At 40.9% G+C, this 26,494-nt stretch overlaps 1 protein-coding gene and 2 pseudogenes across 2 annotated transcripts in view; 2 read left to right on the top strand and 1 right to left on the bottom strand.

Moving 5' to 3' along the window:
• Positions 1–24,831, bottom strand: part of MARCHF5 (membrane associated ring-CH-type finger 5) — a 72,864-nt gene extending 48,033 nt beyond the window's left edge. Inside the window, exon 1 of the mRNA XM_053582726.1 lies at positions 24,188–24,831. Within this exon, the coding sequence (XP_053438701.1) occupies positions 24,188–24,222 (35 nt within the window). The 5' untranslated portion in view covers positions 24,223–24,831. The remainder of the gene's footprint in view (positions 1–24,187) is intronic.
• Positions 7,685–8,712, top strand: LOC128580621 (geminin-like; annotated as a pseudogene).
• Positions 11,682–12,067, top strand: LOC128580624 (60S ribosomal protein L34-like; annotated as a pseudogene). Its single transcript, XR_008378707.1, has one exon. The product of XR_008378707.1 is annotated as a 60S ribosomal protein L34-like (transcript).
• Positions 24,832–26,494: the final 1,663 nt, after the last annotated feature.

The following is a 26,494-nucleotide window of genomic DNA, read 5'->3' as shown; positions in this document are numbered from 1 at the left end:
GAGGCAGCATCACAGCTCACAGCAACCTCAAACTCTTGAGCTTAAGCGATTCTCTTGCTTCAGCCTCCCAAGAAGCTGGGACTATAGGCGCCCGCCATAGTGCCCGGCTATTTTTTTGTTGCAGTTTTCATTGTTGTTTAGCAGACCTGGGCTGGGTTTGAACCAACCTCCCTCAGTGTATGTGGCCGGTGCCCTAACCACTGAGCTACGGGCACCAAGCCTGTTTTGAAGTTTACCGTGATAAAATATATGTAACATAAAATTTATCACTTCAACCATTTTTAATTCTTTTTTTTTTGTAGAGACAGAGTCTCACCTTACCGCCTTCAGTAGAGTGCCATGATGTGACAGGACTCACAGCAACCTCTAGCTCCTGGGCTTCCTCGATTCTCCTGCCTCAGCCTTCCGAGCAGCTGGGACTACAGGCGCCCGCCACAACGTCTGGCTATTTTTTGGTTGCAGTTCAGCCGGGGCTGGGTTTGAACCCACCACCCTCGGTATATGGGACTGACGCCCTACTCACTGAGCCACAGGCGCCACCCCACTTTAATAACCATTTTTATGTGTATAATACATTAAGTATATTCATACTGTGTAACCCCCAGAGTACTTACGGTATGACTGGGTTTTAATGTACAATTTTTGCATAAATAGACAAGTTGAGATGTTGTTAGTGTATATTTTTTGCCACAATGGAAGTAATTTTGTAAATATATTTGTATATCTTTGGGAAATGGACATAATTTTTGGCAACAAAATATAAGTAGAATAACTAGAAACTTTCTACCCACATAATTTTTTTATCTCAATAGAAAATAGTATATATAGCTAGCTATGGCAGCATATTCAATCAGTATTAAGGCAAATCAAATTTTATTTTTTATTTTTTTGAGACTGAGTCTTACTCTGTTGCTCTGGGTAGAGCGCTGTGGCATCATTGTAGCCCACAGCAACCTCAAACTCTTGGGTTCAAGTGATTCTCTTGTCTCAGCCTCCCGAGTGGCTGGGACTACAGACATGTCAATCCACCCACCTAGGCCTTCCAGAGTGCTAGGATTACAGGCGTGAGCCATTGTCACACCCTGGCCTAACATTTTCTATACTGTTACTACATTAAAAATATTTAGCCATCAAAAGCAATTATAAATTTTTAACTTCAGCAAATGCAGTAATTATCTCTATCTTACATCTGCCTTGGCCTCCCAGAGTGCTAGGATTATAGGTGTGAGCCACTGTGCACAGTCTCCTTATAGGCAAACAGCCTATAAAACAGTGTCATTAGTCACTAGGGCTGAATAAAAAGCAGGGAGATAACACAATGTATGTGAATCCTTGATTTCCTAATTTTTTTGTAAATCTCTGTTAGACTGACCAGGAACATCACCTGAGAAGTTTTTTTTTTTTAACTAAAGAGAAAGGGTCTGGCTATGTCATCCAGGCTGGCGCGCAGTGGTGTGATGATAGCTTACTGTAACCATGAACTTCTGGGCTTAAACAAGCCTGGCCCAGCCTCTCAAATACACACATATCCCACCACATCTAGCTAATTTTTTAATTTTTTGCAGGGGGAGGTGGGGAAGTCAGGGTGTCTTTCCATGTAGCCCAGGCTGGTCTCAAACTCTTGGCCTCAAGCAATCCTCCTGCATCTGTCATCCAGAGTACTATGATCACAAGCCACCACTCCCAGCTCTAGGAGGAAGGCCTTATAATTTTGCTTTCCCTTTTTACTTCCTCACCCCTTTCCCCAGGTCCACTTGATGTAATCTATTTGAGCTATATTTTTCTGCAATTATCCCCTTTCCTTTTCTTTTTTTTTTTTTCTTTTTTGAGATTGTTATTTTAAAAGAAGAAGAGTATGAAAGGCAGGTACATGATTCAGTGGAAAGAGAAGTAATCCCAATTCTACCACCAATGTGCCCTATGATCTTACACTGGACACTTCTTTCTGATCCTTTTTTTCTTCCACATAATGAAATGTACTTAAAAGCCTCTAGGCCTGTATCAGTTATGACATTCTAGGCTTTGCATGCATTAGACTGAACTACATGAAATCACTGAATTTGTAGATCAAAAACAGCTGAATCTCAGTACTTTCATATGGTTCAACCTAATATGTGCAGTATGGTGATGAATATTTCACAAGCTACTTGCCCCAAATCCCAGGATGGAACCATCCACTGTTCTGTTTGTCCAATTTCAATTTAAGGTCCATCCAAGTGGTCCCCCGAAGGCCCCACTGAAACATACTATGTACATGTTTGTGTACAGCAGAACTCAGAAAGAATATTTTGATTGCAGTTATCTCTGAGGAATAGGGTTATGGGTGATTTCTCCTTTCCAATTTATAAAGTTATGTAATATTTGACTCACTTAACCACGAGTATGTTACTTATATAAAAAGAGGAAAAAAGCTACTTCTGCTTTGAAACAAATAAAAATAAACCCCTATGTGTTTCTTAAAAAAAAAAAAAAGACGAAAAGAAAGAGAAAGAAAGGAAGTCAACAACCTAATGGGTCATCTCAAGCCAACTGAAAAAGGAAGAACAATCCAACCCCAAACCCAGAAGAACAAGTAACCAGAATTAGAGCAGAACTAAATGAAATTGAAAACAAAAGAATCATTCAGAAGATCAACGAAACGAAAAGTTGGTTCTCTTAAAAGATTAATAAAATTGATAAACCTTTGGCTAACCTAAGAAAAAACAGAAAAGTAAAATCTCTAATAATGTCAATCAGAAACGGTAAGGGAGAAATAACATACCACAGAAATTTAAAAAAAATCCTCAATGGTTACTACAAAAAACTCTATTCTCAGAAATAATAATAATCTGGAGGAAATGGACCAATACCTAGAAGCACACCATCTTCCTAGATTCAACCGGAAAGAATTAGAAAATTTGAATAGACCTATATCAAGCACTGAAATAGAAATACGAAATCTCCCCCCAAAGAAGTCTGGGACCAGATGGCTTCACATCAGAATTCTACCTAACCTTCAAAGAGGAACTAGTACCTATATTACATAACCTTTTCCAAAACATAGAAAAAGAAAGAATCCTTCCCAACACATTCTATTAAGCAAATATCACCTTAATCCCCAAACCAGGAAAGGACCCAACAAAGAAAGAAAACTACAGACCGATATCATAATGAATATCAATGCAAAAATATTCAATAAGATCCTAGCAAACAGAATTCAACAATACATCAAAAAAAAATCATATACCACAATCAAGTTGGTTTTATCCCAGGGTTACAAAGTTGGTTCAACAAAACACGCTCTTGATTCTGCTATTGGAACAGGCCATTCTTAAATAAGTGATAACAAAGATAAAACCAAACATTTTAAAATTTAAACTTTCTATTCACAATGCCATAACATTTACATTTTAGGGTCACCAGAACATAAGTGTCTTTTTATTCAAGTTATTAAATATTTTAATGTTATAATTTATGGAATGGCAATTTGAATATTCTACAAAGGTACAAATAATTGGCTCTTTTCCATTTCAAAAGACAAAACCAAAAACTTTTCAAAGTCCTCCATACCCTAGGAAGGAGGAGGTTATAATTTTTTTCTTTTTTTTGAGACAGAGTCTCACTATGTCACCCTCAGTGGAGTGCTGTGGCATCACAGCTCACGGCAACCTCAAACTCTTGGGCTTAAGTGATTCTCTTGCCTCAGTCTCCCAAGTAGCTGGGATGACAGGTGGCCACCACAATATCCAGCTATATTTTGTTGCAGTTGTCATTGTTGTTTAGTTGGCCCGGGCTGAGTTTGAACCTGCCAGTCTTGGTATATGTGGCTGGCACCCTAACCATTATGCTATGGGCACTGAGCCTATAATTTCTGAGGGAACTCTGAGTGTTTCTCTTTAGGTTTATGTCCCACCCTCTTGTTCTCTCCAAACCTCTGACTCGCTGAGAATTCAGTGCTCAGTATGATACATAAACATGACTTCAGAACATGTCAGAAATGCAAATTCTCAGGTCACACCCCAGACCTACAGAATGAGAAATGCTGGGCTTGGGAGGTTACTTAGGACTTTGTTTTAACAAACACTTCAGGTGATCAGTATATCAAAAGTTTGAGATCTGCTCTAGCCATTCTTTCCTTTTTCCTTATTTCCTCTCTCTATAAGTTTAACTCGCTACAAAATAGAAATGAAATTCTGTTATGGGGGCAAGACATGATTGCAAGAGGGACTTTACCTAACAATTGCAATCAGTGTAACTGGCTTATTGTACCCTCAATGAATCCCCAACAATAAAAAAAAAAAAAAAAAAAAAAAAAGAAATGAAATTCTGTTTTACACTCACTGTAAATAATATATATTTTTTTTTTTTTTTTTATTGTTGGGGATTCATTGAGGGTACAATAAGCCAGTTACACTGATTGCAATTGTTAGGTAAAGTCCCTCTTGCAATCATGTTGTAAATAATATTTTAGGGCCAGGGGCGATGGCTTATGCTGTAATCCCAGCACTCTGGGAGGCCGAGGTGGGTGGATTGCCTGAGCTCATCATGGCTTGGAGACCAGCTTGAGCAAGAGCCAGACACTGTCTCTAAAAATAGCCAGGCACCAGTGCAACTGTGCTAGAGCTGCAAGGAGGGCCACCACTCCTGCCCTCCTTCCCACTGTCAGCCGTCCACGTCCTCAGACCTGTTCCAACAATTATTTAAAACATGGTGGATTACTATGAAGTTCTAGGCGTACAGAGACATGTCTCAGCCAAGGATATTAAAAAGATGTACTAAAAACTGGCACTAAAGGGGCGGCGCCTGTGGTTCAGTCGGTAAGGTGCCGGTCCCATATACCGAGGGTGGCGGGTTCAAACCCGGCCCCGGCCAAACTGCAACCAAAAAATAGCCGGGCGTTGTGGCGGGTGCCTGTAGTCCCAGCTACTTGGGAGGCTGAGGCAAGAGAATCGCTTAAGCCCAGGAGTTGGAGGTTGCTGTGAGCTGTGTGAGGCCACGGCACTCTACCGAGGGCCATAAAGTGAGACTCTATCTCTACAAAAAAAAAAAAAACAACTGGCACTAAAGTGGCACCCAGATAAAAACCCTGAGAATAAAGAAGCTGAGAGAAAATTCAAACAAATAGCTGAGGCATATGAGGTGCTGTCAGATCCTAAAAAGTGGGGCATCTATGACAAATATGGCCAAGAAGGATTAAATGGTGGAGGAGGTGGAAGTCATTTTGACAATTCATTTGAGTTTGGCTTCATACTCAGTAACCCATGTCTTCAGGGACTTTGTTGGTGGAAGGGACCCGTTTTAATTTGACGTCTTTGAAGACCCATTTAAGGACTTTATTGGGAATCAGAGGGGTCTCAGAGGAAGCAGGAAACCAAGGAGCAGGGTCGTTTTTCTCTGCCGTCAATGTATTTCTACCTTTTAGAAGTGGATTTTCTTCTTTTAATACAGGATTTCTTCATTCGGGTCACTAGATCACCAGGGGCTTACTTCATTCTCTTCTACATCATTTGGTGGTAGTGGGATGACAACTTCAAGTCTATATCGACTTCTACAAAAATAGTTAATGGCAGAAAGATCACTACAAAGAGAATAGTCAAGAAAGAGTGGAAGTTGAGGAAGATGGCCAGTTCAAGTCCCTGACAATAAATGCTAAGGAGCAGCTGTGCTTGGATAACAAGTGACTCAACGCACAAGCACCATTTGAGGATTAACAGAAACTTTTTTTGAAGATTTCAAACAAACTTGACTTTACAGCATCACTGTACCTAATCTGAGTATTTATAAACTGTTCATCGGAGCCATATTTGTCATAGACTTTTGGGTTTATTGTTGAGACCACATAATAGGACCATTTGTCTTTAAAATTGTTGCAAATTTCTATATGCACTTTGCTTTTTTATTAAACATACTCCAGGTGAGTCCTAATTCCTCAGTAGAGATAGAAAAAGAGTGTGCACTAACACTAGCATGGACCTGCTTTTCCATTGTGTCTGAAACGTGAGCCAAGTAGCATCAGCCTACTGTGAATTTAACACTGCAGGATGAACCTTCTACAGAAATAATTTCAGATTTTTTCAGTATTTAGTAGTGAAAGATATTAACACATTAATGGTAACACATTTCTGGTTTACTATAAATTAAGAATGTTTTCTAGCTGTGCATGAATGCTGCCACCTTCGTAAGTTTTGACAGTTGTTTAAATATGTAATGTTAAGCTTAGGTTTAAAAATTAAAGCTGGTATACTGGGTCTATGTCATTTGCTTTTAAAAAATAAGTGTGAATGGGAGGCTGAGGCAAGAGAATCGCGTAAGCCCAAAAGTTAGAGGTTGCTGTGAGCTGTGTGACGCCACGGCACTCTACCCGAGGGCGGTACAGTGAGACTCTGTCTCTACAAAAAAAAAAAAAGAAAAGAAAAAAAAAATAAGTGTGAATGTCTTTGATGCATTAAAATAATAATAATAATAAAAATAGTGAGGCATTGTTTGTGGTGGGCACCTGTAGTCCCAGCTACTTAGGAGGCTGAGTTAGGAGAATTGTTTGAGCCCAAGAGTTTGAGGTTGCTGTGAGCTATGACGCCACTGCACTCTATTGAGGGCGACAAGGTGAGACTGTCTCAAAAAACAAAACAAAATTTTATACTTTGATTTTAAAATGTAAGCAGTAGGTAAAATGTTTAAGACATGTTTTCCTAAAGAGAAAAAGTTAAATTAATTTGAGGGAAACATTATACCAGTTCAGGATATTCTAGCTTGTTCAAGAACCTAGGGCTTTGGAGTACAGACTGGGTTCAAATCCCTGATAACCTTACAGGTTTAATGATAGAAACTCTTTCACAGAGTTGTTGTAAGGCAGGTGTTCTTAATCTAGGGTCTATAAAAAAGGGACTGGGGTTAGTAAATTTGGATAGGGGAAAATTTTTATTTATTTATTGTTTATTTTTCCTAAGCTCTAAATAAAATTTAGCTTTTTCTTCAATGATGAATGCAAACAAACCTTAATAATATCAGCAGTATAGCAATTAGAAATTAGTATAGAAACCAAAAATTTTGGGGTGGTGCCTGTGGCTCAGTGGGTAGGGCGCCAGCCCCCTATACAGAGGGTGGCGGGTTAAAACCCAGCTTCAGCCAAACTGCAACAAAAAAATAGCTGGGTGTTGTGGCGGGCGCCTGTAGTCCCAGCTACTCGGGAGGCTGACAGGCAACAGAATCGCCTAAGCCCAGGAGCTGGAGGATGCTGTGAGCTGTATGACGTCACAGCACTCCATAGAGGGTGATAAAGTGAGACTCTGTCTCTACAAAAAAAAAAAAGGAACCAAAAAATTTTATAGTACTTTACAGCTGTGCCAATCCCAAAATAACATTTAGCACATAATTTGAAATTAGTTAGGCTGATAAATCTTGTATTTTAACGTGTTAAAATCTAATATTATTATATTAGATTTTTAATATTTTGATAGCTATATTTCAATATGATTGGTTTAATTTCTAATCTTATATATTTTGTTTTATTTTTTCAAAAACATTCTGAGGTGGTTTTACAGCTGTGTGCGCTGTCATGGTAGGTACTGTGGAGACTAACGTAGGTTTGCCTGTGGGTGTTGTGCAAGGCGCTGCTGCCGCAGCTCCCTGCCTTCTCTACAAAGATTGAGCATATCCACCAAGTGTGAGAGATGGCAAGAATCTTCTGCATTTCACGAGCTGTGTAATGAATCCCAATGTGAAGCAGAAACAAGAAAAAATTAAAGAAAATGTAATGAATAGTCCTGTCTGAAGATGAACTCTTAAGATGATTCAGACTTCTGTAGCTGGATCTCTTGTTGGAAGAGAAAATGAGTTGGCCCAGGACTTACCAAAAAAGAAACACTGGAATTACCAGATAATATCTAAGACTTCTAGCTCTGGAGTTGTTATTGACCCAGAATATAGTGAAAATAAAAATCTTGGAGGAGTCACCCAAGAAGCATTTGATCTTATGGTTAAAGAAAATCCATCCTCAGGCAGCATCTGTAGCTCAGTGAGTAGGGCACCAGCCCCAAACACCAAGGGTGGTGGGTTCAAACCGGGCCCCGGCCAAACTGCAACAAAAAAAATAGCCGGGCGTTGTGGTGCGTGCCCATGGTCCCATCTACTCGGGAGGCTGAAGCAAGAGAACTGTGTAAGCCAAAGAGCTAGAGGTTGCTGTGAGCTTTGATGATGCCACAGCACTCTACTGAGGGCACAAAGTGAGACTTTTCTCTAAAAAAAAAAAAAAAAGAAAAGAAAAGAAAATCCATCCTCTCAATATTGTAAAGTGGCAGAAAGGCAGAGGAAGGCTCTCTATGAAGCACTTAATGAGAATGAGAAACTTTATAAAAGTTCTTTCATTGAAAAGGACAATGAAACCACCTGCCTGGAAAAGGAGAATAAAGACCTGGCAGAAGTAGCATAACATGTACAATATAAGGCAGAGGCAATAGACAGACTGAGTGGTGAACCTCTGAAAAACCATGAATCACTAGATAGTCAGGAATTTGATTCTGAAGAGGAAGCCAGTGAGGATTCTGAAGTGGAAGACTCAGAAATTGGCACATGTGCTGAAAGAACTATTATCTTCCTCTATGGATGCAAAACCATGTGTATGAAATTCATTAATACTTGACTTTTGAGAAATATACTGCCAAACTCTGCATCCACTAGAGTTCTTTGTAGTAGAGTACATAATTACATAGTGCATACTCTGGAATCAAACTTCCTTATTTGAAATCCTGGGACTTTGTTGTATTAAAATACAAATACCATGTATTTTTAACGTGATGTCTTATATAAATAGCATTTTCTCAGTTGTCAGAGAAATGTACAATGGAGACTTTACAATGTCAATCTTCCATTGGGGGAAAAAAACATTCTGCGAAGGAATCCATAGGCTTATTCAGACTGCTGACAAGAGTTTTTAGCATATAACATGTTTTATTTTTAGGTCCCCTATTGTAAATGATTAAACATGTGATCAAGAAATTGCTTAAGAATTGCCTGGCACATATGTACATATAATCTCTAAATTAACTAGCAATAACAACAATGATACCAATTTTACATTATGTCTAAAATTTATAGATGCGCTTTTCTTACCATTAGAATATAAAGCAATTCTGCTTGGCACACTGGTATTCAGTGGAAAATGTTCTGGATTTCTAGTTATCCTTCAATTTTTGTTTGTTTGTTTCTTTTTTTTTTTTATAGAAGTAGTAGATAGATTTTCTTTAAATCCAAGAGAGCACAGAAAAATGTTCTAATTGTTTCCAGGGCAGAAGGAGCTAGCATTGTCACATTTTTTCTTTTTTTTTAGAGGTAATGTGGATCTGCTCAGGTGAAGCAGAAATTAAATAAGCATTTTCTTTTTCTAAGGCCTGGATTATATGTGTGTATCAGGTTTGAAATTCTTCTTCTTCTTTTTTTTTTTGCAATCTTTGGCCAGGGCTGGGTTTGAACCCACCACCACCTCTGGCATATAGGGCCAGTGCCCTACTCCTTTAAGGAGCCACAGGAGCCACCCAATCCTTCAATTTTTCTTTCTTTTTTTTTATTGAGACAGAATGCGTCATAGTTCATAGCAACCTCAAATTCTTGGGCTCAAGCGATTCTCTTGCCTCAGCCTCCCTCGTAGCTGAGACTACAGGTGCCCACAATGCCTGGTTGTTTGTTATTTTTTTAGCAGGCCTGGGCAGAACCCACCTGCCCTGGCACACTACTACTTAAGATTCAAATTTTAAACCCTTTCAATTAATTTTCTCCCACTCTTCTTTCTCCTTCTACTAGCTTTTCTAAATACCCCTTGCTTGCTGACATATATCCTCATTATTTATTCCCATACCATCCTACTAACCAAGTTGGGACACATCAGTTTACAAAGTAAAGGGAGAATTGGGAAGCAAAGTATCATGATTGGTTCAGAGATCAAAGAACAAATCACTACTATTTTATAAAGGCAAGAAACGAGGATTATACTAGACAAATATAAAGAATATTATTTAATCCTTAGAATAAATGTATAGTCTTACTGGTTTTAGAAATATCAATAAAGTGCATGTATAATGTGCTATTCTTTACATAAAGACTGGTCATTAATTATATATGATTTTAAAATGATAATGGTGTTTAACTGCTACACAGACTTAATAGCAAAATTTATAAACAGTTTAAAGAACATATAAGCCTAGCTTGCCTTAAATCTAAAATTATTCAAAATCTCCTAAATCAACCTAAGTACCCACTAAATTGATTCATTATTTGATGCCACATGTAACTACATTTAAGGAGCTTACAATCTAGCTAAGGAACAAACATATGCATACACAGATCACATTAAAAACCACCACACCAAACATTGTCAATAAAAGGTGTTAGAAACCTTAAATAATACAGAGTAAATGTGATGAGAATAAAAAACATAGGATGAAATAGCTGAGGTTTCAAGAAAAGAACTATAGATGAGGATTCAAGTTACCAAATGCAAAGAGTAAGGGTATGAGTTTACACTAGAATGTTCATAGATGCTCGGTTCACAATTGCAAAGATGTGGAAATAACCCAACTGCCTATCAACACATGAAAGGATTAATAAATTGTAGTATATATACACCACGGAATACTATTCAGCCATAAAAGGATGGAGATGTTAAATCCTTTGTAACACCCATGTAACTCCATGGATATGGAGTTCTTAGGATACTTAGGAACATTCTCCTAAGTATCGCAAGACTGGAAAGACAAGCATCATATGCACTCAGTACCAATTTGAAACTAGTAAATTAATAATCACATACCCATAGGAGAGAAAATCTCAAATTCAAGAAGGGGAGAGGGGGCTCAGTAGCTTCTACTCAATGTACACAATGCATGGCTAAATGGCACACTCCCTGGGTGGAGGATACAGCTATAACTCTGACTTTAGCCTTTCATGTGTAAATGATACAACCTAATGGTTTGTAATCCTCATATCAATCTGAAATTAAAAAAAAAAAAAGATCCAATTGGCCCTTGCTGGCTTTCAAGATGTAAGGTGCCCATAAGCCAAAGAATGCAGGCAGTTCCTAGAATATAAAAAGAGCCAATGAAAGAAATCCTCTCCTGGAGTCTCCACAGTGAGTGTAGATGTAGCCCTGTGGACCACCCCTTAATTTTAGTCCAGTGAGGCCCATCTAAGACTTCTGATCTTTAGAACTGTAAGATAATAAATTTGTGTTTTAAGCCATGAAGAAAGAAAAGAGAAGGAGAAAAAAAAAAAAATAGCCGGGCATTGTGGCAGGCGCCTGTAGTCCCAGCTACTCGGGAGGCTGAGGCAAGAGAATCGCGTAAGCCCAAGAGTTAGAGATTGCTGTGAGCCGTGTGACGCCACGGCACTCTACCGAGGGCGGTACAGTGAGACTCTGTCTCTACAAAAAAAAAAAAGAAAAGAAAAGAGAAGGAGGAGGAGAAAAGAGGACGAGGGTGGAGGGAAGAGGGAGAAGGGAGGAGGAAGAAAGAGGGAAGAAGAAGAAAGGTATGTGAAGAAAAACAAACAGCATAAGTAAGTTTAGAGATGGAAATTGAGTACACATGTTCATGGACCAATGTGGAACAGAAAAGGTTTCACTAAGATAAAGCTGGATATTACAAACCAGTTGGGAATGGATAAATAACAAAGACAACCTCGTCTTCCGGGGACGCTGTCTAGAGGCACTCAAAATGGTGCAGCGGTTGACATACCGTCTAGGCTTTCCTACAATACGGCCTCTAACAAAACCAGGCTGTCCCGCACCCCTGGTAACAGAATTGTTTACCTTTATACCAAGAAGGTTGGGAAAGCACCAAAATCTGCATGTGGCGTGTGCCCAGGCAGACTTCGAGGGGTTCGTGCTGTGAGACCTAAAGTTCTTATGAGGTTGTCTAAAACAAAAAAACATGTCAGCAGGGCCTATGGTGGTTCCATGTGTGCTAAATGTGTTCGTGACAGGATCAAGCGTGCTTTCCTTATTGAGGAGCAGAAAATCGTTGTGAAAGTGTTGAAGGCACAAGCACAGAGTCAGAAAGCTAAATAAGAAAATGAAGGGTTTTTTTTGAGTAATAAAAATTGAGACTGAAAAACAAAAAACAAAAAACAAAGACAACCTCACTTTATAGGGTTCATTTACTGCAACTCATTTACAGTTATCTGATTAAATAAGTTATTTTAAAGTATGCAGAAAAAAGTGAGAGAGGCCTTATCAATAAAATAGTTTATCACTGCCACATAAATTAAGCAAAATAGGAATGGTTATCTAAAAACAAAAAAAGCTGGTAGTAAAATCTATTTTGCAGACTCAAAGTGCAGGTGTTCATTTTGGATTGTTAGGAAGATCTGGAAAATCACAGGCTCCCACTCTAGAAATCACTGTGATAAAAACTGGAGTGTGGTAGAACAGAAGAATTCTAGAATTTAGGAGAGCCAGCATGGAATAACCTTTGTATTACATATGGTGCCAGAACAATGTTATTTAAATGACTGTCTTAAGAAAAGAAAACAAGTACCCCTTAATTCAGAACAAGCTTAGAGATTTACACTTCAGTTAATGCAAGGAAGCCCTCAATAAACAATGGAAAAAAGCTAAACATTGTTTTGTCTTAGATTAAAAGTGTCACAGCCAATGCAGTTGGAATAAGAAATATACCTTCAAGGAGATTAAAAGTCTCTTTGTGGAATGGAAGTTTAGTATCTGGATCTGTTAAAGAGATACAACCACAATCATGACACATTACCAAAGGGCAAAGCTGAAGGGAAATATAGCCAGCACTCCATACCTGAGTGTTCCTCATTTGCTGATTCCAACAACCTTGGATCAAAAATACTCAGAAAAAAAACTGTACTGAACACATATGAACTTTTTTGTCATTATTTCCTAAATAATACAAAGTAACTATTTGCACAGTATTTACACTTTGTTAGGTATTATAAGTAATCTAGAGAGAATTATACAGGGGGATGTACTTAGGTATATGCACTCGTATTTGAGGGAAGTCGGAGCCAATCGTCCACAGATACAGAGGAAAAGTTGTACAAGCACAACGAAAGCAATCATTTATTGAGTGCATAATCATATTAGGCCCTTTGTCTCTGATCTTCACAAACCTTGCAAGCACAATTATTTCCACTTAAATCGGAAACTAAAAGCTCAGAAAGGTTAAGTGATCTATCCAAGGCCACATGGTGAGCAGGAAGGCAAGGACACAAATGAGGCCTTAATTTCAAAATATCAGCTTTTTTTGCTGTACTGTGTTGCCATACATATAGTATACTCTGAGACAAATTTACATTTCTTGGGCAGCGCATGTGTCTCAGTGGGTTGGGCACTGGCCCCATATACAGAGGATGGCGAGTTCGAACCGGCCCAACCAAACTGCAACAAAAAATAGCAGGGCTACTTGGGAGGCTGAGGGCAAGAGAATCGCCCAAGCACAGGAACTGGAAGTTGCTGTGAGCTGTGTGACACCACTGCACTCTATCCAGTGAGGCGATAAAGTGAGACTCTGTCTCAAAAAATAAAAATAAAAATAAAAAAAAGTTTACATTTCTTTTTTTTTTTGTAGAGACAGAGTCTCACTTTATGGCCCTCAGTAGAGTGCCGTGGCCTCACACAGCTCACAGCAACCTCCAGCTCCTGGGCTTAAGCGATTCTCTTGCCTCAGCCTCCCGAGTAGCTGAGACTACAGGCGCCCGCCACAACGCCCAGCTATTTTTTTGGTTGCAGTTTGGCCGGGGCCGGGTTTGAACCCGCCACCCTCAGTATATGGGGCCGGCGCCTTACCAACTGAGCCACAGGCGCCGCCCAAAAGTTTACATTTCTTAGCAAATTATAGCCAGTACAAGAAATTATGTGTTTCATTTTTGCTATGGTACATTCAAGCAGCCATAAGGAGCTACCTCCTAGGATCCAAATCCCATCTAGTGTACTCCAATATACTAAATGAATATTATCATCATCTATGTGAACTACAGTATGTAAAGAATTAGGAGACACCAAAGATGAATTGCTACATGAGTCTGGGGAAGAGGGAAAAAATATTTCTGGCTATCATAATCAGAAGAACTTTGTAAACAAGGCAGAACAAAACTAGGTCTTAAAGAATGAGGAAAACTTTGAAAGACAAGATGCAAAACAACAAAAAAACCACTTGTGTTTGGAGGAAAGCAAGCGAGAAATTTATGTACTTATTAAAAAAAAGTATGTACTTCTTTATAAAGAGGAAAAAAAGGGTTTAAAAAGGCCATTCGTGCCAACCATGTACTCTGTATCCAAACATAACAGGGAGCACAATAAATATTTCAATTATGATGAAACAATAGAGGGTCCTGTAGGCCAGAATAAAGAATTTAAATTTAACCTTAATAAGAAAATATAGATTTTTGGGCGGCACCTATGGCTCAGTGAGCAGGGTGCTGGCCCCATATACCAAGGGTGGCAGGTTCAAACCCGGCCCCGGCCAAACTGCAACAACAACAAAAAAATAGCCGGGCGTTGTGGCGGGCGCCTGTAGTCCCAGGTGCTCGGGAGGCTGAGGCAGGAGAATCGCCTAGGCCAAGGAGTTGGAGGTTGCTGTGAGCTGTGTGACGCCACAGCACTCTACAGAGGGCGATAAAGTGAAACTCTGTCTCTACAAAAAAAAAAAAAAAGAAAGAAAATATAGATTTTAAGCAAATGAGGCAAACAAAAAACAGTGCTTCTGCAAGATTATTTTAAGCACACATACCATAAATGAAAAAATACTGATTCAGCAGAAGGTTTCCTTTGTACTAGGCTCTTAGGTGAAATAAGGGAATACAGGTAGTTTATTTTATTTTTCTTTTTTTTGAGACAGAGTCTTACTTTGTCACCCTTGGTACAGTGCTGTGATGTCACAGCTCACAGCAACCTCAAACTCTTGGGCTCAAGCAATCCTCTTGCCTCAGGCTCTCAAATAGCTGGGACTACGGGTGCCCACCACAATGCCCAGCTATTTTTTTTTTTTTTTGAGACAGAGTCTCACTATGTCGCCCTCTGTAGAGTGCTGTAGCATCACAGCTCACAGCAACCTTACTCTTGGGCTTAAGCTATTCTCTTGCCTCAGCCCCCCAAGTAGCTGGGACTACAGATGCCCGCCACAATGCCTGGCTATTTTTTTGTTGCAGTTGTCATTGTTGTTTTTAGCTGGCCTGGGCTGTGTTTGAACCCACCAGCCGTGGTGTATGTGGCCAGTGCCCTAATTACTGTGCTATGGGCGCCAAGCCTCTTTTTTTTTTTAAGACAGGGCCTCATTGCTGCTCAGGATGGTTTTGAACTCAGTGAGCTCAAGCAATCCACTTGCCTCGGCCTCCCACTTGCTAGGATTATAGGCACGAGCCACTGTGCCCAACCAAGGTAGTTTCTGTTTTCAATAAACTTCCAATTGAGTATGAGTGTGGTGATAAGGGTATGCATGTGTATAAAGCTCTGAGACATGGGATAGGTGCATCACAAAACGTACCATGCAATGTTATTATACTATGAGAAGTTAGTAAGGGTTCTAACTTACTAATCCTGGAGCTATGGGGAACCTATGCAAAGCTTCAATGTAATATTTGAACTGAATTCTATAGATAGACAAAGGTGGCTCAGCACCTGTGGCTCAAGAGGCTAAGGTGCCAGCCACATACACCTAAGCTGGTGGGTTCGAATCCAGCCTGGGCCCGTCAAACAACAATGACAGCTGAATAGCCGGGCGTTGTGGTGGGTGCCTGTAGTCCCAGCTACTTGGGAGGCGGAGGCAGAGGCAGGAGAATCGGTGAACCCAGGAGTTGGAGGTTGCTGTGAACTGTGATGCCACGGCACTCTACCCAGAGTGATAACTTGAGGCTCTGTCTCAAAAATAAAATAAAATAAAATAAAATAATCAATAAATAGATAGATAAAAGTTGGCCAAGTGTTTAGAAGAAACAAGGCATCGAAAGTGAAAATAAGGAGATGAAAGAGCAGGTCCAGCCACAGTGGCTTACCCTTGTGATTCTAACACTCTGGGAGTCCAAGATGGGAGGATGTGAGTTCAAGACCAGCTAGAGGAAGAGCAAGACCCGCTTCTACTAAAAATAGAAAAAATAGGAAGGGCATGGTGGTGTGTGCCTGCAGTTCCAGCTACTCAAGACACAGAGAGGGAGGATCGCTGGAGCCCAGAAGTGGGTGGGTGCAGTGAGCTATGATGACGCCACTACAACAGTCTAGCCATGGCAATAAAGAGATTGTCTCAAAAACAACAAAAATCCCCCAAAGAGTAGGATATATTTAGGGAACAGTAAAGTGGAATGCAGGAAAGAATGGTTAAGATAGTTTGGGGCTGGATTATAGTATTAGATTAAAGCATATTAAGCTCTCGAAAGTTTAGATTTTACCTTATAAATGATATAGAGACTATCAGGTTTTCAAGCATGGGAATGGCATGATTGTAATTGGCCAATTTCAGTGTCACTCTGTGGGCCAAACTGGACCAGGAGAAAACTAGTGCCAGAGAAAAAAGAATCTACAATATTTGATGAACAAGTAGATTTGGAAGGAAAGAAAGCAAAAACAAACAAACAAAAAACACTTAGGTTTTATAAAGGATGGATAAGAAGAATGGTTAAAGACCAAATATTGAGGCTCAGTGCCTGTAGCTCAAGCAGCCAAGGAGCCAGTCACATACATCAGAGCTGGTGGGTTTGAATCCAGCCCGGGCCTGCCAAACAACGACCACTACAACCAAAAAATGGCTGGGCGTTGTGGTGGGCACCTGTAATCCCAGCTACTCAGGAGGCTGAGGCAAGAGGATCACCTAAGCCCAAGAGCTAGAGGTTGCTGTGAGCTGTGATACCACAGCACTCTACTGAGGGTGACAAAGTGAAACTCTGTCTCAAAAAAAAAAAAAAAATATATATATATATAGAGAGAGAGAGAGAAGTCAAGGGAAGTAGTTTTATTTTAGATAGGTTGGTAATACTGTATATTCATAAATGGAAATGTCCCACTAGGGAGCTAGAATTGAGCTGCTGAAGGAAATCACGGAAATAGGTCAGGAATAAACACACGAGATCTTGGATTGCAAAAATAGAGGCAAAAGTGAGAAAGTAAATAAATATACTTTTTCAGAATATTAAGTGCTGAGAAGTGCTCCCTACTAATGGATTGCAAGAAGGAAAGGGCTCGAATGCCTGTAGCACAATAGTTACGGCACCAGCCACTTATACCAGGGCTGGTGGGTTCAAACCTGGCCCCCGCCAGCTAAACAACAATGACAACTGCAACAAAAAAATAGCTGGGTGTTGTGGCGGGCACCTATATTCCCAGCTACTTGGGAGGCTAAGGAAAGAGAATGGCTTGAGTCCAAGAGTTTGAGGTTGCTGTGCGAAGGCAACATAGTGAGACTCTGTCTCAAAAAACAAAAAAAAAAGATTAAAACAAAAAAAAGATAAGAAAAGAGAAGGTAAGGTGATACATAAGGAGAAAAAAAGCAAAAGGTAGAAAAATAAATAGAACAGTATAATATAATCTCAAGAAGTTAGGGAGTGGTATTATCAGGTTTTTTTTTTTGTTTGTTGGTTTGTTTTTAAGACAGAGTCTCAAGCTATGGCCCTGGGTAGAGTACCTTGGTGTCACACTCACAGCAACCTCAAACTCTTGGGCTTTAATAGGGTGTCCTCAAACTTTTTAAACAGGGGGCCAGTTCACTGTCCCTCAGACCATTGGAGGGCCGGACTATAGTTTAAAAAAAAAAAAACAACTACGGGGGCGGAGCCTGTGGCTCAGTGAGTAGGGCGCCGGCCCCATATGCCGAGGGTGGCGGGTTCAAACCCAGCCCCGGCCAAAATGCAACAAAAAAATAGCCAGGCGTTGTGGCGGACGCCTGTAGTCCCAGCTGCTCGGGAGGCTGAGGCCAGAGAATCACGTAAGCCCAAGAGTTAAAGGTTGCTGTGAGCTGTGTGATGCCACGGCACTCTACCGAGGGTGGTATAGTGAGACTCTGTCTCTACAAAAAAAAAAAAAAACAACAACTATGAACAAATTTGTATGCACACTGCACATATCTTATTTTGAAGTAAAAAAACAAAACGGGAATAAATACAATCACACCGCCTCATGTGGCCTGCAGGCCGCAGTTTGAGGACCCTTGGCTTAAGCGATTCTCTTGCCTCAGCCTTCCAAAGAGCAGGGACTATAGGGGGCCACCACAACGCCCAGCTATTTTCTGGTTGTAATTGTCCCTGTTGTTTGGCAGGCACGGGCTGGGTTCGAACCCGCCAGCTCCGGTATATGTGGCTGGTGCCCCAGCGGCTGAGCTACAGGCGCTGAGCCATCACTTTTATCTCTAGCACACACATGTCAAAAATATGAGGACCAAGAAAATGTCATTACATTTACTGATTAAGAAATTATTGGTGGGGGCGGCGCCTGTGGCTCAAAGGGGTAGGGCGCTGGTCCCATATGCCAGAGGTGGCGGGTTCAAACCCAGCTCTGGCCAAAACCCACAAATAAATAAATAAATAAATAAAAAGAAAATATTAAAAAGTAAATTGGGTATATTAAAAAAAAAAAAGAAATTATTGTTGACTGTCTCAGCGCCCATAGCACAGTGGTTACGGTGCAGGCCACAAACACCGAAGTTGGCGGGTTCAAACCCAGCCCAGGCCAGCTAACCAACAGTGACAACTGCAAAAAAAAATAGTTGGGCGTTGTGGTGGGCGCCTATAGTCCCAGCTACTTGGGAGGCTGAGGCAAGAGAATTGCTTAAGTCCAAGAGTTTGAGGTTCCTGTGAGCTGTGACATTATACCACTCTACCAAGGGCAACATAGTGACACTCTGCCTCAAAAAAAAAAAGAGAAAGAAATTATTGGTGACCTTTAATATACTTATTGTACAGCTAAGGCCAAGAAAGGGGAACAAAAGTCAAATTATAAGGAGAGACAATAAAGAGAAAGAACCTAAATGTCATGAATAGGAACTAGATTAAGGAAAAAGAGTATATATAAAAGCATTAAACAAAAAGGCTACAAGAATATAAACCTGGGCAGCACCTGTGGCTCAAATGGATAGGGCGCTGGCCCCATATGCCAGAGGTGGTGGATTCAAACCCAGCCCCGGCCAAAAACTGAAAAAAAAAAAAAAGAATATAAACCCATTTTGGGGTATAGTGTTGGGAGAAGATGTGGGACTGGAGATAGTGGTTAAAGGAGATTTTTATCTGTTATGTTTCCAGTTTTTATACATACATACTATAAAAGCAAATATAACTGTTAATCGTTTTTACTTTCAGGTACTGAGAAAAAGATGTTGACTGACAAAAAATATGAAATTGCTTCAACGGAAACTAAGATGGTAATATATATAAATCATAAGACAATGCAGCAAGCTTCTCTGGTTTCCAAGGGATATATATAGATCTGTGAAAATTCTGATTTCAGTCTACCATTGCAAGAAAGTGGAGGGGGAAAAGATTATTCTCTTTGCTCCTTTCGGTTCTGTTCTTTGAATGTTCTGGGGACACCAGCTACATTCCCTGCCTACTCACTTAGGTGCGAGTGATGCAAAACCATCTCAACTAATTCCTGAGTGCTTTCTGTGAGACAGGGGAAGCAAACGTTTCCAGAAGCATCTCTAAACAGGCCCAGGCTTCAAATCTGAGGTGTATTCCTGCAGTTTGTTACCATATTCTTTGTATTGTTCTCTATACATTTAATCCTAACTTTGAGAACCTTAAGAGAAAATGAGAAAGTAGGTAGTGATAGAGAAAGTAGTATTTAACAGACTTATTAAAGAATTGTAGCAATGAAGGAAAGAAAAAGCTGGATAAGGCTCAAAGAGCTTGATATAAAGGGTTTGGGATTTATGAGTGGTTATAATTTCAGGAAACGATATTTGTGATCCCAAGTCATTCATGACACCAGAAAAATCACACTCCTTCCCATTAGTCTTAGTTTTTTTTTTTTTTTTTACCCATAGTAACTTAAAAGGTTCAAATAATAAATGTGCATAAAACAGTTGCTTATCGTTTATAAAAATGAAGACTATATAGGGTGGCGCCTGTGGCTCAGTGAGTAGGGCGCTGGCCCCATATACCAAGGGTGGGGGGTTCAAACCTGGCCTTGGGCAAACTGCAACAACAAAAAAAAGGAGGACTATATATATATATATACATATATATGCATGCCCATATATATATACTCCTTCCAAATACAAGTACTGCAATAATCAAATTTATCAAAATAAACAAATGATAGCTAAAGTGAGTCATTTGCAAAGGACAAAGTAACTCAACTTCAGCTGCTAATACTTCACTGCTAGTCTAAAAATTCTTAAAGATTAAGTAGTATAAATTGAGCATACCATTCATGTTATAATTAAAATAGTCTTCACTCTGACAGTTTATGGAACACATACATTGTAGGATAATATTTAGAAATAAACTTATCCTACATCAAGCACACAAAGTAAATTCAGTGTGAGTTTAAAATGACATGCTTTTCTTCCAGAGGCTTAAGAGGCTTGGACCCCCCTGGGTTACTCACAGAGTTAGGCTTTTTTGGAATTATAAAATTCCTTAGGCCTTTTCTCTGAAGCAGTACACCCCGTGAAGCCTGAGATCCAAGGGCATGCCACCCTTCCTCAGAGATAAGGGCCAGAGGGTTGACATATGTTAACAACATATTGTCAGAGGTCTATAGGTGCTCTGCCCTGAAGGAAGGTCACAGTCATTACTTCATACTGAGTAAACTGAGTGAATGCTTGAAGATATTCTTTTATTAACTCTGTTCCCCTATAGCTGTTTTCGTCTTTGTGCCCTGCTCAGAAAACTAGTCACTGTTTAGAGGAAGAGATTTACTACATAAGTGGTTACATTGATATGATAAATATTTCCTTTCAAGTTAAAATTCAGCTAATAGATAATGGATTAGGTGTGTAGTGACTGGAAGAGTATAAAACTTAAACTTGGAATAAAGAACTTTGCTATATGCCATCCCACAGTGTATAGTCTGTTTCTTGACTTAATAATTACAGGAGCGAGTTTACACCTATAGCAAAGCTGCTGCTCGTTCGCGTCTCGGGTCACGCAACATACAACACTGGAATTTAAGCTCCAAAAAGGCATTTTCATCATGCTCACTAGTATATATAAGGGCTCGGAATGGTACTAGGCATATATAGGCATTCAGTATTTGTTAAATAAATTCAATAAATAAAATTTTTGATTGGCTATAAAATATGTAACTTTTAACCTAAAGCAACAAAATACTGTGTTATACACATTTTCTTAGTCTTCACAAGGATATACCCTGAACTAAAGAAATAAATACATAGCCAGTTATCTGAGTTACCTTCTGTTCCTCAAAAATTGACACCAAAGACCAAGCTGGGCAATAGCCAAATTCAGGAAAAGAATTCTGGGCTCTAATAGGTTGACATATTTTAGTTGTTGGGCCTATCAGTATTCCCCAAATGAACCATGCTTAATATCTTAGTGTTCAGCTTGCATGTAAGGCCAGCTCAAATTAAGATGATAGTAAATATGGAGGAGATAGGGATAAAGCTGTCACACTCCACACTAGTTATGCTAGTTTTAAATACTTTCTTTTGTTGTTGTTGTTGTTGGGGATTCATTGAAGGTACTTAAATACTTTCTGTTGGCTCGGCACTCGTAGCTCAGCGGTTAGGGTGCCGGCCACATATACCAAGGTGGTGGGTTCAAACCTGGCCAGGGCCTGCTAAACAACAATGACAACTACAACAACAAAAAATAGCTAGCGGGCATTGTGGGGGGGGGGGCACCTGTAGTCTCAGCTTGTTGGGAGGTTGAGGCAGGAGAATCTCTTAAGCCCAAAAGTTAGAGGTTGCTGTGAGCTGTGACATCACAGCACTCTACCGAGGGTAACATAGTGAGACTCTGTCTCAAAAAATAAATAAATACTTTCTGTCTATAGTGCTTTATTGTTTTATAAAGATAAATGTGAAGGATATTTCCATTTTATAAATATGAATATACAGCCTCAGAATCCAAAATCACATACCCAGTAAGTTGTAAAATTTAAATTTCCAAGATTTCTAACTCTGAAGCCCAAGCTTTTCTCATTAAATTATGTATGGGTACTACCTCTTGTGGTTTATATATAATATATATACCATGTCCTTATGGTTTAGGACAGTGGTTTTTAGCTGTATCAGAAACATCCAGAAGGCTTCTGAAAACATAGATGCCCAGGCTCTACCCTCTAGAAATCTGTGATCTAATTGGTCTTGAGAAGAGTCCAAGCATCCATCCTTATTTTTTTTTTTTGCAGTTTTTGGCCGGGCGGGGTTTTGAACCCACCACCTCGGGCATATGGAGCTAGCACCTTACTCCTTTGAGCCACAGACGCCGCTATCCATCCATCCTTATTTTAAATGCTCCCCAGGTGATTCTAACATGGAGCCAGGTTGGAAACTACTGACCTAGACAAAAAGGTCTTTGAAAATCATGTTAACAATCTACCTTGAGGTATTCAAAAGGTATGAAGATTAGAGTAAGCCACTATTATAGTCACTTGCTTCAGTAAATAGCATCCAGAATCTCCAAGTTTCTGTTGCAAAGTTTTAAATGCCTCATGAGCATTACTTAGCTTCTTGTATGGAAATCTCCAAAGAGGATATGAAAAGCCAGGTCAGCTTTTGAACATAAGAACTTTGTAAGTCACTAAGTAAAAGCGAAAGCAGGAGGCCCAAGATGAAAGAAAAATCACAAAATATCCTACACTATTGCAAGGGTTCATCTGACTGGAAGTGACAGTGACAGGAGTTGGTCTCCTCTGGTTATATTTCAACATGCCACAATTTGCCAGTATGCTAAATTATAATTAAAGGAAAACCTGGCAAATTATCAGGCCCCTAGACTACTAGGGAAACTGACAAGTTTATTATGCACTAGTACACACAACAAATATTTACTAATTAAGCTGAGTACAAAGCTCTGGTCTACTATGAAGATAAACAATGATTAGTTTCTGTCTTCCATGAGCTAGAAAATTACATATATTAAAAAAGGGTTAGTTAATACCAGTGTCAGGACACTAACCTGAAATAAGGGCTGGATTAATCACTGGTCATTCCAACTACAAAAACTTACTGACATATTTCTATCAACTTAGATGTCGCAAAATTCTAAGCTCCAAAAGAAATGCCTGTCAATCAGGGAGGAGGTGATTTGTGATCTGGATGCACCAGACTCAAACAGCATTTAACTGGGTATAATACTAATTAAAGAAGGCCTTCATTTAACATCTTACAGCTATATCTTTATTTAGTACAAAGAGTTGTACCACCTCCTTACAGGGTGGCACCTGATGTCTGTTGAGAGTTGTAAACAACCACAATTATTTTGAATTAGCTTATACAATTAGGTATGTCAGGAAGTAAGACCTGGTTACGAGAAAGAGTGGTTTAAGAGTCTCCAAAAATGCACGATAGAACCCATGGGCTAGAATTTGAACAGCAGAGGGCGATGCAGCTGACAACACAAAAAGAGTTTTATTGACTGGAGCCCCCCAGGAATGGGCAACTGACCCCAGCACAAGCTGAAACTTCCTCAATGAACTCAATGATCATAAAGTATGCTGAGTATTTAGGGTTGGACTCATGTGGCTGTTTTCCATAACCTCTACTCTGGTCTGTTAAAACTCCCTTGCGGATATTCTGACCTTAACAATTTGGGGGTGGGGATGGGATAGGAGAGGGTGGGGGAGGGAGGAGGAATGAAATCAGCCAATCAGGCTTTCCAAAAGAATGTTTATCCTTGTTTTTTGGAAAGAGACCTAAAATTGTAAGGGGGTTATTACCCTGAAAGATAACATGGTTCTTTTATGCCAGTGACATCACTGACATTTTACTACCCAGTTCGGGAGGCGGGGGGACGAGAGTAAGAAAAAGAAACTAATTCTACGGGTTATCAAGAGCCCCTCTCTTTTCAAAACAGAGTTTCAACAAAACTAGACACCGCTCCTTAACTAAGTTGCGCTCTAAGTTTACGACCCAGGTCGCTCGCTCTGTCCTCCCCCAAGTAGATTCCAAACTTTCGGCCCCTTCTCCCTACCCCCTGGCCGTGGAATTCCTCCTGGCACGCCGGGCTCCGCTCACGAAGTCTCGAGGGCGGGCGCGGCAGGGCCAGACCGAGGGTCAGCGGCTCCCATTCTCCCGCAAAGAGCTCGTACCTGTCCAGCATCTGCTGTAGGGCTTGGTCCGGCATCTTCCTTGAGGCCGGCGCACTTGGCCCTCCCCTGTGGACCCAGTCAGGGCTAGGCCAGGGACAATGGCACTAAGAGGTGGCGGAGTAGGCCTCAGTCCGGCGGTAGCCGCGAACCCGCCACCCAGCTTCCCGGGGAAGCTCCGCGAGCCCGGCGGCTGGGGTGCGGGGCCGGCGGGCGTCCGGAGGAGGCGGTGGGGAGCGAGGAGGAGGAGCCTGGGTCGGGGAGGCGGCGATCGCGGCCGGGGTTCCTGCCCGTCGGCCCGAGGTTCCGGTCCATGGACCGCGGGAGCCGAGTAGCTGCCGGCGGAGGAGATACCTCTGTGAGGTAAGAGTCACCGCCTCCGTGCGCGCCGGGGTCACGACGCAGGGCGGCCCAGAGCAGCCTGGGAGATGTAGTCCTCGGACCGTCCCCGCTAGAGGCTGCACAGCCCGCCCAGACCACCGCCGCGCCCGCTGCGGTCCGGCCGGCGCCCTCCCGCTTCCTTCCTCCAGGGGTAAAAATGTCCTTCGGGCCGCTTTCCAGAAAGCCGCAGGATGTGCTGCTCCACTGTCAGTAACGACAAGGTCAGCCCTCGCTGCCTATTTTTCTCCTCAGCTCTTGCCCTCAGGTGGGACCGAGCCAGGTGAGGGGTGGGAGGTGAAGGGCCATTTCAGGTCAAGGTCCCCGGCCCCGGCCGTGGCGGCGGTGGGGGTGGCAGAAACTCCTGAAGTCCCCGGAGCTGGGACCAGCCTGTTCGCGCGTCAGAGCCCATTTCGGGGGAATTACAAAATCCCCGCAAGGGGTCGGATGCTTTTAGTACCTTAGGTTATTCGGGGTTGGGGGGGGCGTGGGGGTAAGGGCTGCTTTGGCCGACGGTTGCCACCCGAGTCTCTCAGTGTGTGTTTGGGGGTAGGGGAATTCTCCAGGAATTCTCTGAAATGTGCCTGGGCTTTCTAGGGCTCGCCGACTGTCTCCAAATGGAACACGTTCGTGAATAAACAGCTCTTGCTTACTCAGCTGTGGGTTGTCAGGATGTTTGTTTCTCTGCTGCTGGTCACCGTTAACCCTTTGTAGCCGCCTTGACACCTCCAAGCAGGTGGATTGGGGGTGGGAGTGGGTGAAAAAAGAGAAAGAAATCACTGGTTGGGTTATCCTCTGACACTCTAGGGGTGGCTTTGGCGGGAGGAAGGAGCTGTTAGTCTAAAAACGAATGCGTATTTTAGACGACCTGTGGCGTACTCTAGTGTTGTGGTCGGTACGATGTCTGGTAGTTTCCCCTTCATTATGTCTGATTTGGCAAGTCGTTTGATTTTTCTTTAAATGAAAATGTGTTTTTAACAAAGTGTGCTGTCTGAATCTATTTGAACTAGAGTGTATATTGCTAGAAAGAAAAAAAAAACAAAATAACATGTGACTAGAAGTTCATTTATTTGGCCACTAATTGATAAAATATGCTTCTATGAAAGGCTTTCAGGAATTATAATCAATACTTCACATTTTCCTCATGAAATGAGAAATGCCCCCTCCAAGAAAAAGAGCATTTAGTTAAATCAAGGTGTCTAAATAAATTCTCATTTGTAGCTCCTTGTACTGTATAAGTCTTCCTTTACTGTACATTTATCTCTTGAGCAATTGTCAGCCATAGGATTTGGATATATAATTCCTGCTTAAAAACAGAATTGTGTCCTAGGATGTTTTTAAATAAGCTTGTGCAAGTCCATTTAGCTTTATGATTTATGTTAAAGGAGTGCTTATCTCTTCTTAGAATTTCTATTTGAACCTGAAAGTGGAAAATTGAACGTAATTTTGTTGATTGCAAAGCCTTGTGCAGATTGATCCAAAATGAGTTTTATGTTGCATTTTTATGAAAAGTCAGTTTCCTGGTTCTGGCAAATCTCTTTGAAGAGGAAAAAAAAAACCTCTGTTATTCATTTTAAGAGTGAATAGTACCCAGCCCAGTAATTCCACTTCTAGGTATCGCCCAAAGAAATGAAACATTTGTCTACACCAGTGGGTCTCAACCTATCTAATGCCGTGACCCTTTAATACAGTTCCTCATGTTGTGGTGACCCCCAACCATAAAATTATTTTCGTTGCTACTTCATAACTGTAATTTTGCTACTGTTATGTAAATATCTGATATGCAGGATGGTCTTACTCGACCCCTGTGAAAGGGTCTTTGACCCCCAAAGGGGTCGCGACCCACAGGTTGAGAACCGCTGGTCTACACAGAGTCTTGTTTGTGAATGTTCATAGCTGCGTTTTTCTTAATAGCCCAAAAGCAGAAAATAG

The sequence above is a fragment of the Nycticebus coucang genome, chromosome 3, assembly GCF_027406575.1.
Source record: "Nycticebus coucang isolate mNycCou1 chromosome 3, mNycCou1.pri, whole genome shotgun sequence".
NCBI lineage: Eukaryota > Metazoa > Chordata > Mammalia > Primates > Lorisidae > Nycticebus > Nycticebus coucang.
This window is presented reverse-complemented; position numbering and strand designations above follow the sequence as displayed.